The 17,893-nt window shown below is 43.9% G+C and overlaps 1 protein-coding gene across 4 annotated transcripts in view; it reads left to right on the plus strand.

The window, feature by feature from the left end:
- Positions 1-17,893, plus strand: part of FAM120A (family with sequence similarity 120 member A) — a 54,613-nt gene extending 36,720 nt beyond the window's left edge. For 3 of the 4 annotated variants that reach the window (XM_069865657.1, XM_069865659.1, XM_069865658.1), the window contains 7 exons: positions 891-1,005; positions 4,910-5,119; positions 6,248-6,431; positions 7,284-7,421; positions 8,838-8,979; positions 13,474-13,570; positions 15,971-17,893. In XM_069865657.1, coding sequence (XP_069721758.1) covers positions 891-1,005; positions 4,910-5,119; positions 6,248-6,431; positions 7,284-7,421; positions 8,838-8,979; positions 13,474-13,570; positions 15,971-16,282 — 1,198 coding nt within the window. In that variant the 3' untranslated portion in view covers positions 16,283-17,893. The remainder of the gene's footprint in view (positions 1-890; positions 1,006-4,909; positions 5,120-6,247; positions 6,432-7,283; positions 7,422-8,837; positions 8,980-13,473; positions 13,571-15,970) is intronic. The other variant, XM_069865660.1, reaches the window with a different exon arrangement.

Consider the following 17,893-nt stretch of genomic DNA (forward strand, 5'->3'; position numbering starts at 1 on the left):
TTGCATTAGAGATGCTCATCTGGCTGAGATGAAAACCAACCATCGAAGTATTAATTCTATACTTGGGCTTTTCAAAGAAAAAGCCAGAAAGCCCCAAATGCTGACTTGTTTAATTTTCAGCTGGGAAATTGGCTGAGGAATTGAGGAAGGCTTGCCTTTTTGGAAAGAGGTGATTATTTCAATGTGAATAGCTTGTAAACCTGGCAGAACCCAAGGTTAGCTTGTTGCACATGGAGAATGTTAAGCAACGTTTGCGAGTGGTACATGTACTTTTATCTTCAGTTCTTTTATCTTCGTCTTGCCTTTAGAGCACTAAAACTGCTTTCTTTTTCTCCTTATAGAACAGTAAGTGTACAAAATGATAGTCCAAATGGTATCTCCAAGGATAGCTCCTCATTCCTCATGGCCAGCGTGTTTCTCTGTGATGTGCCAGATAGGCATTGCTGTTTATTAAGACGTTATGACCATAAAATTCACAGACCAGATTATTTCTGAGTAATGTGTTATTTGGAAAGCATGTTCACAAGGTCCTTTTACTATTAGTCTTTTTTATAAAGACCACTAATCGTTACATTATTTTATTTCTAGATGTATCAGAATCCACTTAAACTGTTTTCTAGCAGCCTGTCCTCCCCTCCTTCCCTGGCAGCAGGGTCTGCAAAACGGATTCACAGCTGGTAGCTCTTCTCTATTAATAGAAACAAATTTAAACTACGGATCTGTTTAGTGTTTTGGCCTTTTTAACCAGTCTAACCAGTCAATCCAGCTTAGTCAAGTCTAGACAACAAGATTTTTTTGTTGTTGCATTCTGATGACTTAAGATCACTTAAAATACCACTTGATTTCTCCGTTAAAGGATGCTTCAGAATAATGATGGGCTTTCCCTGCAGGTACATGGTACAGTGGCCTGGGGTTCGTATACTGCGTCGCCAGGAACTCGATGCTTTTCTAGCCCAAGCGTTGTCTCCAAAGCTCTATGAACCTGACCAGCTTCAGGAACTCAAGGTAATTCTTAGCTGTAACTTTAATTTAATTTATTTATTTTATTTAGGAGGCTTATTCGCAGCTGATTGATCCTTTATGGTCATGGTAGTGGGTGGTGTGTGTGTGCCCATCTCACTAAAAGGCTTGCCTCATGGCCTGTACTATCTAAAATATTAACCTTGGTATTCTGGAGTGTGTCAAAGACGGACAATCTGTTCTGTTTTCCTGGCCAGATATGTATCTAAAAGCTTAAACATAGTCTGTGCTGCAGAACCTGTCCTCACAGTGTCTTAAGTAATCGTCTTTTGCAAGTTTGAAACAAAAGTGCTTCCATTGGAAAGATTAAAGAAAAAGAGAAAGACTCATCCTTGTGTGGTTGTTTTTAATATTACCCTGGGTGTTTTTTCATGGTTCAACATTCAGAAGATTTTTGCAGCTCAGAAATGGAGAGAGATTTGGATAATCTTGAATGGAAAACCACAGGAGAAAAAAAGGGAGAGCAATTGATTAATACAGAATTGTAGAAATCATCATTTTGAGGATTTATAAAGTTAAGTTCAGTGCAGGGCGCTCCCCTTGTTGTAAATACCAAGTGCCTGTCGATCTCTGCAATGTTGTACTCGGGGGAGGTTCTCCTTTCAACCTTCATGTGCTTACAGTGGAATCCTCTCTTCTGGCCTTTGAGCTACAACAGACAAGATTTGGTTTTTGCTTTTACCTTGTATGTTCAGAACCTGCTGTGAAGTTCTCTGAATAAAATGGTTGAACTTAGTCCTTTTTTTCCCTAAGCAAACATTTTTTGAACGGAGATAATTTTGGATACTTCCACCTCCTTGATTTATCTAAAGCCCAATAACGTATTTGATACTGGAACCCATGGGAGGTAAAGTGGATCTATAGGGTATGCTCAACAAAAAGTGATCCATCTTATCTCCTGTCTGCACTGATGATCAGTGTAGCGAAGGACATGCTGATCACCTTTTCATCATCGGCTTCGTGTTGAAGAAGTCACTTCAGGTACTGCAGAGCTCAAGTCAGGAAAGCCTGTTGTCCGGTTCTGCTCCTGGGGCGCCTGGGGATGAATCAGCAAGGAGGCGGCGATACCTGTTCCCCAGCTCTGCCGAGGGGCACAGACAAAAAAAAGAAGACACCGCTCTTCTCAGAAGAAACAGTAATTAAGCTCATGCAGATTTCAGCTATAAGGTTTTCTAAGGAATATTTTGCCACTAATACCAAGTCTGTAAGAGCATTCTCAAAGCCAACAAGTGCCTCTTTTCTGTGAGTGACAAGCAGAATCTGGGTTGTGTTCTTGCATGGAGCACCCTGGCAAGGACTTCCCAGCCTGAATCTCTAAACCAGGTCTGCACGTGGAAACCTGGCACTTAACCACAGAAATGATAATAAATTTTAGGGGAAGAATCCACTTCAGAATCTATTTGAACTTGTCACATGGCAGGTAGAGAATTCACGTGTTAGCGATTGTAATGGCAGAGTGAACAGAAAACCAAAATCCTCTTCCCGTGTACCAAAGAATGAATGTTAACAGCAAAAAGAATAAAGAGATAACTGAAATCCAACCAGAAGACGTTTATTTGGCCTTTCCCTTCATGCTGGAAAAAGTGTGAAGAAACACAGAATGGAGGCAACTAACAAGTGCCCTGTGAGTTAATGCCAGACTGCTTGTTTGCTTCAGCACTTGGTACTGGATCACTGCTGACATGGGTTATAGGCGTGTTTGAGTACTCCTTGTTGTGGCCAGTTCCTTAAAAGCAGCCTAGAGGTGTAGATCCTGTGCACCAGGAGAATTTTTCACATGTTTCTGGAAGTCCTTTCTAAGGTTTTCTCCAGATGTCCATGCAGGGAGCCCTGTGTGCCTACTGGGCCTGCCTGAGCCCCAGGGATTCTGGTCCCAAGAAGATGCAAGTGTCTGTGTTGTAGGAAGAATCATAGAATCAGGGGATGTTTTGAGTTGGAACGGACCTTAAAGCCCATCCAGTTCCAAGCCCCCGCCATTGGCAAGGACTCCTCCCACTGGATCAGGGAGCTCAGAGCCCCATCCAACCTGGCCTTCTCCTGGGAAGAGCAGCACTTTGTCTGCAGGGAAGCATGTGGCCAACCTCCACCAGAGGAATGAATTGACAATGAGTTGTCCTGTATGGTTAGAATAAGAGTATATAGCTCATGGAGGTGACAAACGTTGGCTGGAGTACGGCGGAGAGCCTTTACATGAGAGCGTGGTTTGAGACCTCTTCCCCAAGTTCTGGAGCTGAGGAATAGTGCCTGTGGGCATCAGTGGGAGTTCCAGTCGTGGTGTGGCAGGTGAGGCTGGGCAGTGGCATGTCAGCCACTGGCTCTTCAGTGGCCATTTTCAAAATACAGCACAGGGAACAGATCTCATCTCAGGGCAGAGGTTTGGCAAAGGTGCCTGTAAGAGCTCTCAAAGCCTTGCCTCTGTCTTAAGATTTGATGCAAAGGGGAGGAAACCCCACTGTGAGAAATGATGCTCTAAGAAAGGAGCTGCCAGAGAAAATATTTTCCCATTCCAACACAAAGTGAAAGGCAGAGATAAGGCTGGTGATAAACAGCATACAATTTTTTGTGTAATAGGAAGTATTCTCCAAGCTTTACTTTTAAATTGTACATTGAGAGCAATATGTGTCGTTTCATCATACGAGCTAGCTAACTGCAGCATGCAACGCAACATTACATACAACAACACGCAATATTTCATGCAGTGTGGTTACTCTTTTCATACAAAGCAACCTCTTCTCTTTTTGTCTGAGTCAGACAGAGAGACCAGCTGAGTTTGAACTGAGCTGCACAGCTACAAACTGCTTGGAGTAGGGTTTAGGATCTTAAAAGTTGCCTATGCATGAGGAAGGTAATTGAGTTTAATTTTAACATTTCATACCAAGGTCGTGAAAATGTTCCCAAGAAAGGGCTGATATTTTCGGAAGTATTTCAGAGAACACTAGTAGTGATATTTTCTTAAGCCAGAGCTAAAAATACATTTGTTGCAAGCAAATCCTCACCAGCTACCCCTCACTATCGAATTGTGCCTTTGTGTATCTGTCCTGCATCCTAAATCATGGAATGGTTTGGGTCAGAAGGGGCCTCAAAGGCCCCCAAGCCCTGGTTCCAACCCCCTGGTTGGAACCCCATGGGCAGGGACACCTCCCACTGGATCAGGGGCTCCAAGCCCCATGCAACCTGGCCTTGAACCCCTCCAGGGATGGGGCAGCCACCACTGCTCTGGGCAACCTGGGCCAGGGCCTCCCCACCCTCATCGTGAAGAATTTCTTCCCGATGTCTAACTGAATCCTGCCCCCTCCAATTTAAAGCCATTCCCCCTCATCCTATCGCTCCAGGCCCTTGTAAAAAGTTCCTCCCCAGCTTTCCTGGAGCCCTTTTCAGGACTGGAAGCTGCTCTAAGGTCCCCTGGAGTCTTCTCCAGACTGAACAACCCCAACATTCTCAGCCTGTATTTGTAGGGGAGGTGCTCCAGCCCTCAGATCATACAATGCAATGCAGTAAAGTGTGCAGCTTACAGGTTTTAGACACCACATGTCACAAATTAAAGATGAGTATTTTATTTAAAGCTTCTTATTGAATTCTTGATGATAAATTGCGGTAAAACTTTAAATATTAGCAACGATTTTCTTGTGGAGAGACAAGATGGTTTGGTTTTCTCTTCACCTCTAGAGTGGGCAGATGAGAACAGCAGCTTTCTGGAGCATCACAGTTTTGCATATCCAGGAAGTAGATTCTGGTACATTCTCTGGTCAAGCTGGATGTGTGAAAAGTCTGGACAACCTTTTAAAAAAATCACTGCGTTTTCAAGAGTTTTGAAAGTAATGTGTCTGTTGGAATAACTTTGAATTACACTTCACTGTTGTCTTACTAAATTCACATTTATTTTCAACAGATTGAGAATCTGGATCCCCGAGGAATTCAGCTGTCTGCTTTATTTATGAGTGGCGTCGATATGGCACTCTTTGCAAACGATGCTTGTGGGCAGCCGATTCCATGGGAGCACTGCTGTCCGTGGATGTATTTTGATGGGAAATTATTCCAGACCAAGCTCATCAAAGCAAGCCGGGAGAAAGTTCCGCTCATTGACCTCTGTGATGGTCAGGTGGGTAGTCCAGCAGGGTGGCAGGGCACCCGGTGCCGGGTTTCCAACAGCGTTAGTGTGGGTGCTTCGTCAGACGTTTACCGTACATCTCATCTCTCTGCTTTTCAAAGGACAATAGGAGGTGAATGGCTAATAGTTCTTTTTCAGCTCCGTTCACTCTCCTGTTTAATATTAAGATGGTATTTCAGTAGGTTTTGGGAAAAGTAAGCTGGCATAAATTTTAATTTGATTGTTTTCTCTGTGGAAATGGACTCTTGAATGCAGCTGTGAATGCCTCCAAGCTGGAACCTCTCTGCTAATTTTTAGAATCATAGAATCAATTTGCTCACGGACCATCTTTTTGGGTTGAGCTAGCAAGTCTGTCACAAAGAACTAACCTGCAATGGTTTCACAGTGAAAGAATACTTGTGGTTTCTAACTTGTTTCACAGACTCTGAAGTTGTTTGCATGGTCCTTTCGCTCAAAACCTTTTCACATTTCTTAAAACCATTAAAATTCAAAATAATTAATTTCTTGTTGTATCCAGATCATGCAAAGTTATGATGTAGCTATAAAACCAGGAAAATGATAAAAATCAACAGTTTACCAAATGACTGGAGCCTTTGGTTGGAACTTTTTGGGAGGAATGAAACTCTTAACCAACCGGTGTGCCTCTTTTTATCTCTGACTGAAAGGGAACCAGTCGCAGATGAAATGCTGAGGATGGCTGTGGTCCCACTCTGGGCTCCAGGCACACTTTAGGCTTTCACCTTGACTTTGTTTGCAGTCCGGATTGTGAGGGTTATTCCCTTTAAAGGAAAGGGCTGTATTAAGCGTTCAGGAGACACGGCTCCTTGGTTCCTTCCTGGAGAGCCCTTTTCAACATGTAAACCGGTTCATATTTGGACTCCAGTCTCTCTACCAATACATGAAGGTTTTCTTGTGAGCAATTGCAATATCACTGAGCATTTACTAGGTATGCAAGACAGATAATTGTCATTTTCTAGCCTGTTTTATAGAACTTGTTTGTAGTAGTTATCCACTCTTCTATTATTTTGTTTACTTCTTTGTATTTGTTGTGTGAATGTAGCTTTACACAATTGAAATCAGAATTTTAACATCTCTCTGTGACTTCCTCTTTACTCCTAGGCTGAGCAGGCAGCCAAGGTTGAAAAGATGCGTCAGAGCATCCTAGAAGGATTAAATTTCTCCAGGCAGAACCATCCTCTCCCTTTCCCGCCGCCACCCGCCATGCCTTTCTATCCAGCTTCTATGTATCCTCGACACTTTGGGCCAGTCCCACCACCTCAGGGCAGGGGGAGAGGCTTTGCTGGTAAGTGATGGGACAGCAGTGTGAAACATGCTGGTGTGAAGCATTACCTTGTCTTCCACATCCCCAATGTTATGAATTGATCTCCTTTCTCAATTTCAGAGGAAAAATACGTAAAACCAAGTGGTTGGCTTGTGTTGTCATGTGCCAGTCACTGTACTTTGTCGTTACTTTCATTAGCCATAGCCTGGCAATGTGGGATGGATTGTATTACTGCATATTTTCATCAGGATTTTCAGTAACTGTGCCAGATCAAAACATTTTCACTGTATGAAAATGAAAAAAGAGGAACAGATGAACACCGGGTGATATGAAAAGGCTTCTGTTTGCACTGCACATTGCTTCAAAAGATTTATAAATATTAAGAATGCCTACATTACCGGACACAGTTTAACTGTCAGGGTCAAATATGACCTTTCCTTTCTCCCCAGCCCTCTGTATATTGCTACAGTCATTTAACGGTTGGCACCGTTGAGTGTAAATACCGATAGAACCATTAAAGTTGTTTCTAGAGTTAGTCCCTTCCTCAGAATCTCCCCAGTGCCAAGGCTTTATAGCTGTATTGATACTGGACGCTGGGAGTTCTTGGGGTGCCACAACTGTAGCCGTCGGAGCTCATTGCCAGCCGGGATGCCCATTCCAAACCCTGCTGTTTGGATAAGAGACCCCATGCTCACTCAGGCAGCAGGACATTTTTGGCCAGGGCTTCCTTGGCGTTGGGTGATGCAGGAGCCCAGCCCTCCCTGCTGACTCCAGAAGGGTGGAACAAGGCAGCAACATCTCTGCTAGGGGCCTTCCCAATGTCTGGCCCCCTCACAGCTTTTCCCCTGTCTTTCTTTACCCTGGGTCTAACAGGAGTCTATGGCTTCGGAGGCCCTTATGGGGAAACAGTAGCCACAGGTGCTTACCGGGCCTTCCGGGTGGCGGCAGCGGCAGGACACTCCGGAGCCTTCTCTGGCAATGACAGCAACAGGACTAGCAAGTTTCAGGGCGGTAATTATACCCAAAACCCTTTTCTTAGAGCTTCTGGCAACGGCTTGCTTCACTTTACGGTTTGGTCTGAAGCTTTCCTACTGACTGCTGGTCTCCCTTTCTCCCTAACTCTCTCGGTTCTCCCTCTCCAGAGCCTGCCCAGGCTGCTCTCCGCTCTGCTCTCCCAGATCCCTGCCACCGGCCCCCCTCAGCACCCCCTCTCGCACCTAGAAACCCTCCTCCAAACACAGGGTAGCTGAAAAAAAACAACGAGTCACTGTCTCCTGCGCTGTGAAACGTGAGGGTGGAATCTGAAATCGGCTGAACTTTGCTCGGCTGTGTTAACAGCTGTTTCCTAAAATTCAAGGGAAGTTGAGCTTTTTGCCCAAACAGCCCCAAGCAGCAGAGCCTGACTTCGGTGTTGCTGCTAATGCCGGCGTTGGTGAGGCCACAGGCGTGAGATTTACTTCCCTGCCTGCGTGCCTGTTGCTCGTCTCCTGTACCAAGTGGGACAGGGGAAGCCTGTTAATTCCAATTCCCCATTTAGGGTAAAACTTTTCTGTGTATTTAGCTGTTCTTTCTGGCCTCTGAGCTTTCATCCTAAGAGCAAACATAGCACTAATGCTTCCTTGTGTGAATAACTTCATCCCTGTAAGCGACGCGCGTTTGAAGCAGAAAAGCTTGTACAAGGAACTCTGAACCTTTGCATTTAATCAGTTCTTCAGTTCCCAGCATATTAACGTTTTGAGACTAATTGCGGCTGTGGAAACGCTGTGTTTGTAACCCTTTCAGTGCTGATGGTCTGTCTTACCAGTAACATCTGGCTCAGTTGCTCTCATCTAGTTCCTTTGAAGTACGTGTTATGCAAGTGTAAAGATCTGAGCAACTCCAGTAGAAGACACTTCCGTACTGTGACAGTTGCAGTTTTAGCTGTTTTCTTGGCAGGGGTAGGATAAACCGACCTTTTACAGTCAAATCCATTTAAATGCTGTATTTTTATAACAGCTTAGTACAGATAATTCTGCCTAGTAAGTTGTTTGTAGCAATTATAATCCGTGTCTTGTGCTAAAAAGTACCGACAAAAATTACAACTTCATTAGGAAAGCAGGGGAAAAAGCCCTTCAGATAACTTGTAAAATGTCACTTCAGTTTCTGAACACTTATCTAAAGTCTGTTTTAATCACTGAAACTGAAGTACTCATGTAAAATTTTTATTATCAGAATTCCCATCTGCTTTTTACAAAGAGGGGAAAGAAAGACTCTTGGAGTCATAGCACTGCTGAAAGGCCGCAAAATGATCTGCCTGTATTAGAAAAGGGAACCACGTGTGATAAGGGAACAAATGTGATAAAATCTGGGCAGACCAGGTTTCCATTCGTTTGTGACTTTAATGTTCTGCTCGTGAGCGTCAAGGTTTGGTTTTGCTTTTATGTGCAGGAGTCCAACCTATTCCTTCTCAGGGAGGGAAACTTGAAATTGCCGGCACTGTAGTCGGCCACTGGGCTGGAAGCAGACGTGGACGAGGGGGCAGAGGGCCCTTCCCTCTGCAGGTCGTTTCCGTGGGAGGACCGGCCAGAGGGTAAGTGCAGCCTTGCAGAACATGCTTTTCAAGTGGAATTGAATGAATTTGGGGAAAAAAATAAACCAGGGAAAAGCTGGAAGCATTAGAAATGCCATAGAACATGTTTTAGCGTGCATTAGATAAATTATACCCACTGAGAATTCAACAAAATCATTTACATTCATTTTAAGATGTTTTTAATCAGTGGTTCAGATGAGTGTAAGGATTTTTATATGCAAATAAAATTCATACTCTGAATCTGAGATACATAAAAAGATATATAGACATATACACACACAATGGAGTGTTTTGCATCAGGAAATTACTTGAGGGTCTCTTACATGAAATCAATAAATACATTATAACTGATCCAAACTGCCACAGCACTCACTTTCTTTGTCGTGTTTATTAAGTAGTATGATAAAACTGTTAATAATTCTATTGGATTATTCTTCTGTGAAGCAGAAACCCCCTGAAGGACATGTCCAGGTTCCATAGTTCTGCTACGGTCGTGATGGGAGATGTGCTTAGAATAATATTTCTTCAGCTCTTCCACTTCATTTTGCCACTGCTGCAAGTACAGGCGCGCAACATTTCTGGAATCCAAATATTTGGCTACAAAAATATCTGGTCCTTTAGTTTTAAGATTGTATTTTTCCCAAGGCTTCATTGCTTTGCATTACAGATACATCTGCCATCTTTAATGAAAATTGTATAGGATCATAGAATGATTTGGGCTGGGTTTGACCTCAAAGCCTGTCTAGGTTCACCCCCTGTCGTGGGCAGAGACACGTCCCACTGGATCCGGGGCTCCAAGCCCCATCCAGCCTGGCCTTGAACACCTCCAGGGATGGGGCAACCTGGGCCAGGGCCTCCCCACCCTCATCGTGAAGAATTTCTTCCTAATGTCTTATCTAAATCTTCCCCCTTCCAATCTAAAGCCATTCCCCCTTATCCTATCACTACATGCCCTTTTAAAAAGTTCCTCCCCAGCTTTGCTGGAGCCCCTTTCAGTACTAGAAGCTGCTCTAAGGTCTCCCTGGAGCCTTCTCTTCTTGAGGCTGAACAACCCCAACTCTCTCAGTCTGTCCTTGGATGGGGGGTGCTCCAGCCCTCAGATCATCTTTGTAGCCTGCTCTGGACTCGCTCCAAGATTCCTAAGTAATGTATTTTGTATTACATTGGTCTTTAACTATATTAAATGAGTGGATTTAGGTGCCTTTTTGCCATCCTCAGCCAGGAAGCAGCAGTCTGAAAGAACGAGTGTGAACTGCACGAATTCCTCTCTATCCATGAATTTAATCCACAATAAACCATAGTGCTAAAGTCAGCCAGGGCTGCTGGAACACCTGTTGTTTTGGACTGAGTGAGGAAAGGGTTGGATCTGACGCCCTGGAATAGTGGGACCAGGGGAGGAGTGAGAGCTGCTGCTGTGGGGACAGGGAGAGGTGAGAACAGCAGGAGCAAAGATTTCAAGGTTCAGCAGCAACAAACAGCGCTGATGTGAGAGCAGAGCTGGCACTCTGAGGGAAGCTACTTTAGGTAGGAACATTTTATTCGCTAGAATGAGATTCAATTGCCAAAACATGAGCATTGAGTGCAGTGTCAGCTAACAGCAGGCCAGTGGGTCCCTGGGACACGCATATGCCTTAGAACCACACCTGGAGACCAGGGGAATAAGCTAAGGTGTGTGGTAAGGCATGAGGATCCTTTATGTGTTTTCATCTTGCTTCTCAGTTTCAGTTTTTCCACCACTGGAATGAGGTTAGTATGTGGTGTATACGTTGCTCTGGTTGTGGATCCTCATGAAAACCAGGATTTGGCTTCTGACAGAGCTCATTCCTTCCTTTCAGTTAAACACACCAACTGCAGTGCTGCGTGTGGAAAACTCGGGTAATTCCCAGTGTCACGCTCAGTCTGAGGCACCTGAGTGATGATCTGGAGGAGCCTTTGGCCTGGGTCTGGCTGACATTTATCCGTAGCATGGAATCCTTCCACAGAGTAGCAGCTCCTCTACTTTCTGAAGAAGCAAATACAGAGATTTATACTAAACCTTAGCAGCCAGAAGCTAACACTGGCAAGTTCTAAACTGAGAGCCCTCCTTACGTGCGAAGTGGCCAAATGACTGACAGGGTGGGATTGCTTCTGTGAGTACCTTGGTGACAGCAATGCTGTTCCCCAATGCTGGGTTTTGAGTTAGGAGAGAAAACACCTGGCATTTCCTCTATCAGAGGTGCTGCCTTTGGGCAGGTAGGATTGGGTGCAAGATGTCACCTCAAAAAGATAAGAAAACTCTCAATGCCAGATCATAGAATTATAGGGGGAAAAAACTCTTAAATTCATCCAGGCCAACTGTCAGCCCTGTACCACTGTGTTGTCTAAACCATGTCCCAAATTCCACAGCCACACGTTTTTTGAACACCTCCAGGGATGGAGACTCCACCACTGCCCTGGGCAGCCTCTGCCAGGGCTTCACCACTCTGTCAGCAAAGAAATGTTTCCTAACATCCAATCTAGATCTTCCTGGTGCAACTTGAGGCCATTCCCTCTTGTCTCAACTCTTGTTCCTTGAGAGAAGAGCCCAGCACCCACCTCACCACAACCTCCTTTCTGAGAGCTGCAGAGAGCGATGAGATCTCCCTTCAGCCTCCTCCAGACTGAACATCACCAGGTCCCTCAGCTGCTCCCACAACCCCTGCGCTCCAGATCCTTCCCAGCTCTGTTCCCCTTCTCTGGACATGTTCCAGCCCCTCAATGTCCTCCTTAGAACCCAGGCTTCCAGGTGTGGCCTTGCTAGTCCTGAGTCCAGGGAAGCGATCCCTTCCCTGCTCCCGCCGGCCACACCATGGCTGATCCAAGCCAGGATGCTGTTGACCTTCTTGGCTGCCTGGGCCACTGCTGGATCATGTTCAGATCTTCCTCCTTCCATCAACTCATAACTGATGTTGAATTCTTCACGTGTAGAGTTGCTAGAATTAGTCTTTAAGTGGGAAAAACCACCGCAGGCAGCTTATCTGTTTGTTGTGTCAGTCGATCCTAAAAATAAAACCTCATAGGAAAACCCTAAAGTTGGCGTGCTTGAGGACAGGGTTTTTAAAGACAGAGGTCTGTGTTGGCAGGTGCTGTTTTGTATTAAAGAACTCTACAAGAAAACTGCACAGTGTGTTGTCTGCCATTCAGCACCTCCTCCTGCACGCTTCCCTGTCATGTTTCAGCTGGTTCTGCAGAAGGGATCACGGAATCACAAAGTGGTTTGCATTTGAAGGGACCACAAAGCCCATCCAGTCCCACCACTCTGCCAGGGCCAGGGACACCTCCCACTGGATCAGGGGCTCCAAGCCCCATCCAGCCTGGCCTTGAACACCTCCAGGGATGGGGCAGCCACCGCTTCTCATGTCAGGCTTGTTGACACCGTTGTCTCATGTTTCTCTGCAATGCTGAGCTTTGATGTTCTTATTTTGTAAAATCATACCAGCTGCTTTTTATTGGCTTAGATCCAGCAGTGTATTGAGTGTGATTTTCTGAGTAGGAAAAACCTGTCTCCGCTGCCTGAAGGGTACGCTGTCACCTTGAGAAAAAATCTGCAAATGAGATAGGTGAGCCCTGTTAAAATCTTTGGAAAGAATGTGGTGAGAGTTACTCACATATAAAACAGAGCTCTTTTTTTCATTGCTGTTGCATTTAAATCCCAGCACTTAATTTCTTATTGCCCAGAGCAGTGGTGGCTGCCCCATCCCTGGAGGTGTTCAAGGCCAGGCTGGATGGGGCTTGGATGGGAGGTGTCTCTGCCCATGGCAGGGGTGGAACTGGATGGTCTTGGAGGTCCCTTCCAACCCAAGCCATCCCGTAATTCTGTGATTCTGTGAATGTGGGAATTCACAGTGTGGGTGAGACTTGTAGGCACAGAGCAGCAGTTCAGCGTCACTTTTGCAGCAGATGGGATACAGCTGAGCTGCAGCCACAACCAATGTGTCCTGGTTGGAAGCCTCCGTTTGAAAGCATCCGATCTTGATAAATGGCTACATTAGATATGGCTGAGGCCTCCTTTTTTCTCTCAGGTTCTTCAATAATTTCATATTCTCCCTTCAAAACTGAAGCAATTTCCTATCTTGCCTTTCTTTCTTTTATCAGATTTCTTCTGTCTAGCTTGGTTGTATGTGGGAGGTGTTATTAAACGGGGGAAACAGCCTCATACGTGGTTCAAATTGCATATTTTTTAAGGTGAAAGTATTTTGAGCTCTGTTCAAAGCGATGTAAGGATAATTTGACATTTTGAAAATGTTTCTGCAAAGCTCATTTATTGTTCTCTAGAAGTAAAATCTAGAAATAGTCATTCTATTTCACACACTTGCGAGCAGTAGAACCTTGTAGTTCTGGGTTAGTTACTTGTGTTGTTTCGTTAAAGCAATGTAAATGTTAGTCACTAGGCACTAAAGCAATAATATAATTTCATGTCATTGTAAACAAAGCTGATGTGCGTTTTCCGTTCTTCTCTTTCCTCGACACTTACAGGCGTCCTAGAGGAGTTATTTCCACTCCGGTGATAAGAACTTTTGGAAGAGGTGGAAGGTACTATGGAAGAGGTTATAAAAGCCAGGGAGCAATTCAGGTAATGAAGCTGTGTGCCTAAATTCCAACCGCTCTCGTTTATAGGCTAGGATGGTGTGGACTGCCCGAGCAGCTAACAGTGACAAGCACAGCCTTGCCAGATCCAAGGGTTTCTTACAGCCACCTTGCCTGCCTGTGGCAGCTGCACAGCCAGTGGCAGGTGGCAGGCGTAAGCAAACCCGGTTATTTAAGGCAGATGTGGAAAAATGTGTTTTGATATGAAGGCTGTGCCTCCCCTGCTCTCACCAGCCATGGAAGTAGGAGAAATTGTAGGGGAATGGGAGAAATATAAAGCTGAAACAGCTTAGCCATTTCTGGGGACACCCCAGCACTTTCCCATTTTCTTTTCTGGGATCACGGTCCAACCTCACAAATTAAAACCAGTAGCAGTAGAAGGATCTTTGCTGGTGCATGGCCCCTAACATAAGAACTTAGTCTAAACCTTTAGGAAATAACAGACCATTACATTTTCAGTGACGTGAAGCATCTGTGGATCATGGGGTTGGTCTTTTCCACAGATCCTTTAAATATAGCTGAAACAAACTGCTGTTTCGCATTAAATGCTGATTGCTTCAGAGTTTTCCTCCCTTTTCCATTGTTCTTGCTGCTGTGCAGTTCTGAATGTCGATGCAAGTCAGAGTGGGAATGGGCAAGTGGGCAGTAAATAGGTGGAAAACTTTCACAATAAATCTCTCATACTGACCTGCAATTGGTCGTGGAGATGTTAGTGCGTAGGGAGTGTCTGCAGGTATCACATCGTGAGACAAGGGATGTTCTCCGGTGGATAATGAAGCAACAATGAATTTAAAGTAAAACTTGCTGTGCTCTAGGTGTAAAAATGCAAATACTTCCCTTCTTTGTTAAATTTTTGTGTATACAGATGAATTACATCTACAAATGTACCCATGTATTTAAAGCATGTCATCTTTTACTTTAAATAGAAGAGAAAGCACTGTGGTACTTCCACAATATCTAATTTCCAAGTACTTTTACCTATGAAATAAAGGAAGCCCTGAGAAGGAGCTCCCAAGTATCGTGGGCTTGCTGCAGGTGAACATCTGTGGGTGGGTGCTCGATAGCGCTGACCCCGTCTGCAGGCTTGGGCGTTCACGTTGTTATTAATGATGTGTAACTCGGATGGTAAAAGCTTGTGATCACAAAGATCTTTGTCAAAATGAGAATGCGTGTGGCAGGGAGAACTTACAGAACTTTATGCCACACAAGTAGATTTTAATGCCCGGTTAGGGTTGGCTGGAGCAGCGCGCTGCCCCGTCACACGGACCCAGCCGCCCGAGTGGGCGCAGGGCGGTGACACCAACGTCCTCCCTGCAGCTGATGCTGATCAGGCAACACGAACACAGGTTGGCGAGTCTGCCTGCAGTCAGCGGTTTGTATTTATCAAACGTAAGACATGCCTGTTCGTTCACAAGAAGAGGCCTTTTTCTCTTGATCTGGAAAGAAACAAAAGCCTGTATTCAATCTTAAACTGATCACGTAGGAAAGCCTGTGAAGAAGCACATTTACATGGGATAAATACTTGTTGCCCTCGTGTGCCAGTCGTGCACCTGTGCAGTGCTGCTGGAGAACAGCAGTTCTTACTCCCCTGCAAGAGCTGTCAGCAGTTCAGGGCAGTCCCGACCATGCTGTTTCCACCTTGTCAAAATGTGGTTTGTTAAACTATGAGACTTTGCTATTCTTTGCGGTGTGGAAGGTGTCTGTGCCTTAAGTCATTTCTTGGTACTTGACTTTGTTAACAGCCTGACAGATCAGTACGTTGCTTCTTAGCAACCCAGCCTACTTAGTTTTGTTGTTTAAAGCCTGTTATGCTTCCAGAACACTAAGAATCATTGTTGCAGATACTTAAAAACTAAATATATGTTCTAAAGCTGCATAAATCTGGGTTATATGGCTATGCTCAGTCTTGTCAAACTGCTCTATGCTTCTGGTATGGTCGCTTCCCCAGTCCCAGAAGCTCAGAGAGCAGATTAGACAGCATCGCACGGCACTTCACCTCTTTACAAACTGTCTGAAAAGAGCTTTGCTTGGTATTGGAATAATCCGTCATCACGTCATTAGATCGTGACATCTATGAACCAAGAAGCAGAGTTAAGCTGGATATCGATTCCAAGTTTTAGTGTTTCTGGATGTTAACATTGCTCTTACAATGTGGCGTAACTCAAGCATCACAGTTAGGGAGGGCGTTTTACCACAGGAGCGTCACAAGGCACTCGGGACACCGAGAATCCCTTCTTGCCTGCGCTGCGCTGTTCGAGTGCCAGCTCGTATTGCAGCCGTCCCTGGTGTTGGGTATTTGCTTGTCCGGCGCTCTGCATGCAGTTCTCGTGCCTCTGTATCTAGAGCGCTGCGCCGTCAGTAACTGTCTTCTTTTCTTAACAACTAGGGCAAACCTCCTTACGCTGCTTCAGCAGAAGAAGTAGCCAAAGAACTTAAGTCAAAATCTGAGGAATCTAAATCCTCACTTGTGTCTTCAGATGGATCCCTGGCTGAAAACGGAGTTGTGACTGAGGAGAAACCAGCTTCCCAGATGAATGGGAATACAGGAGACATCAGGGCTTCCAATCAGTCTGAAAGTGCCTTGAGTAATGACTCTAAAATGTGCAATACAAATCCTCACTTAAATGCACTAAATGCAGACAGTGTTTGCCATAAAGATGATGCTCTTGAGGCCACTGTCTTAAAAAAAGAAGAGTAAACTTATTTTTTATAGAGGGTGAAGGATGTTGGGAAGGGTCAGGATTAGGAATATCTGGAAAGAAAGAGAGCCTACAGTTACGTACATTTTTTCCTTTCCGTAAGAGAAAAATGAGGACTTTGGAAATTCGGATCCCTCTTTGATGTCAGAGATTTAAACAACACATTTTTAGTTTTAACCAGTTGTAGTCAAAATGCTACAATAAAACAAAAAAAGGAAGAGAATGAAGAGCATTTGACTCCCGCACTTAAAATGAAGTCTACATAAAGTTTAAACTGGTTATGACAAAAGCTTGTAGTTTTGTTTTTTGAACTATAAAGAAAACAAATTTTGGCAGTCTTTAAGTATATATAGCTTAAACTATAATTTTTAGTACTTGGCACCATATGTATGCCATTATATTTGATTTTGCATTACTGTGTCACAATAAAGCTTTCTTTAAGGCTTTGATTTTCATGATTATGGGGGGAAAAAGGCACAACCACAGTTTTTTCTTTCTTAAACCTCATCACCGTTGACGTGGTTCTTTTGTGTTCAAACGTGCAAACTATCGAAACGAAAAATTATAGAGTAATACTGCAGTTCTGCTGATTTTAAATATACATCATACATACGTTACAAGCAAGTTAAATGGCGATAAACTTGAAGTCATAGACGATGCAAATGACCTTTCAAAACAAACACAATGTGTTCTGAAACTTTTTGTGACTAATACCATGCATCCGTGATCAATGAACTATGTGGTTTTGAATCAGACGTAGACCATTAGTGCTACTATTTGAGCTGAACTTCTGCATGGTTCATAATTTTTAAAGTGTGTAGTTAATATTATGCATGTTATTGTCCTCTTTCTTCCATTCTTACAAGTACTGTGCCCATTTGCAAAACGACAAAGCTAATAATCAGTAATAGTCCTATAAAAGATGTTAACTATGTTTAGTCATTGACTGATCTTGCTCTAACCTTAAAATTTTGTGATTATTGACCTCTGTTGCATTTATTCTAAAACTTTGAAAAAGAAAAAAAAACCTATCTAGCCGTTTTTGAATATCAACGTTACCCTGGTGTACTCATTGCTGTATGCATTATTGTTCTCTGTTGCTGTTTTATGCCTTCATATTAGCAAATATGAAATTCTGTGAAAAGCAAAAAAAAAAAAAAGCTTTGATCTTCAAAAACAAAAAAAAAGTACCCCCCTTCTGTAGCAGGAACCAAATGGCTTGTTCTTGAGAACTTCCCATCAAGGATTTAGTATAAGCAAATATACCTGTATCATTTTGATGTTTTTGTTAGTGTTTCCAAACTTAATGTACTTCAAAAATCAGAATCATTTCTTTATATTCGTTTTCATATAATTCTCCTGATGCTCTTCATCACACATTAGTGATCAGAAATGAGGTGTAACTCCCCATTCCCTGCCCGCAAGAGCTACGTAGGTATCTTAATGTAAGTTGAAGGGAGTTCTGCCCCAACTCATGGATTGTGCAAGAATGAACTACTGTTGGGTTTGGTTGGTTGTAGATGGATTGTGGTGTGGTGTATTTGAAGGCTATTGAATGCAACTTACAGTGCTTAATAAAAATCTTTATTCTTTTAGTATAAAATACCGTA

Source organism: Phaenicophaeus curvirostris, chromosome 11 (assembly GCF_032191515.1).
Source record: "Phaenicophaeus curvirostris isolate KB17595 chromosome 11, BPBGC_Pcur_1.0, whole genome shotgun sequence".
NCBI classification, from domain to species: domain Eukaryota; kingdom Metazoa; phylum Chordata; class Aves; order Cuculiformes; family Cuculidae; genus Phaenicophaeus; species Phaenicophaeus curvirostris.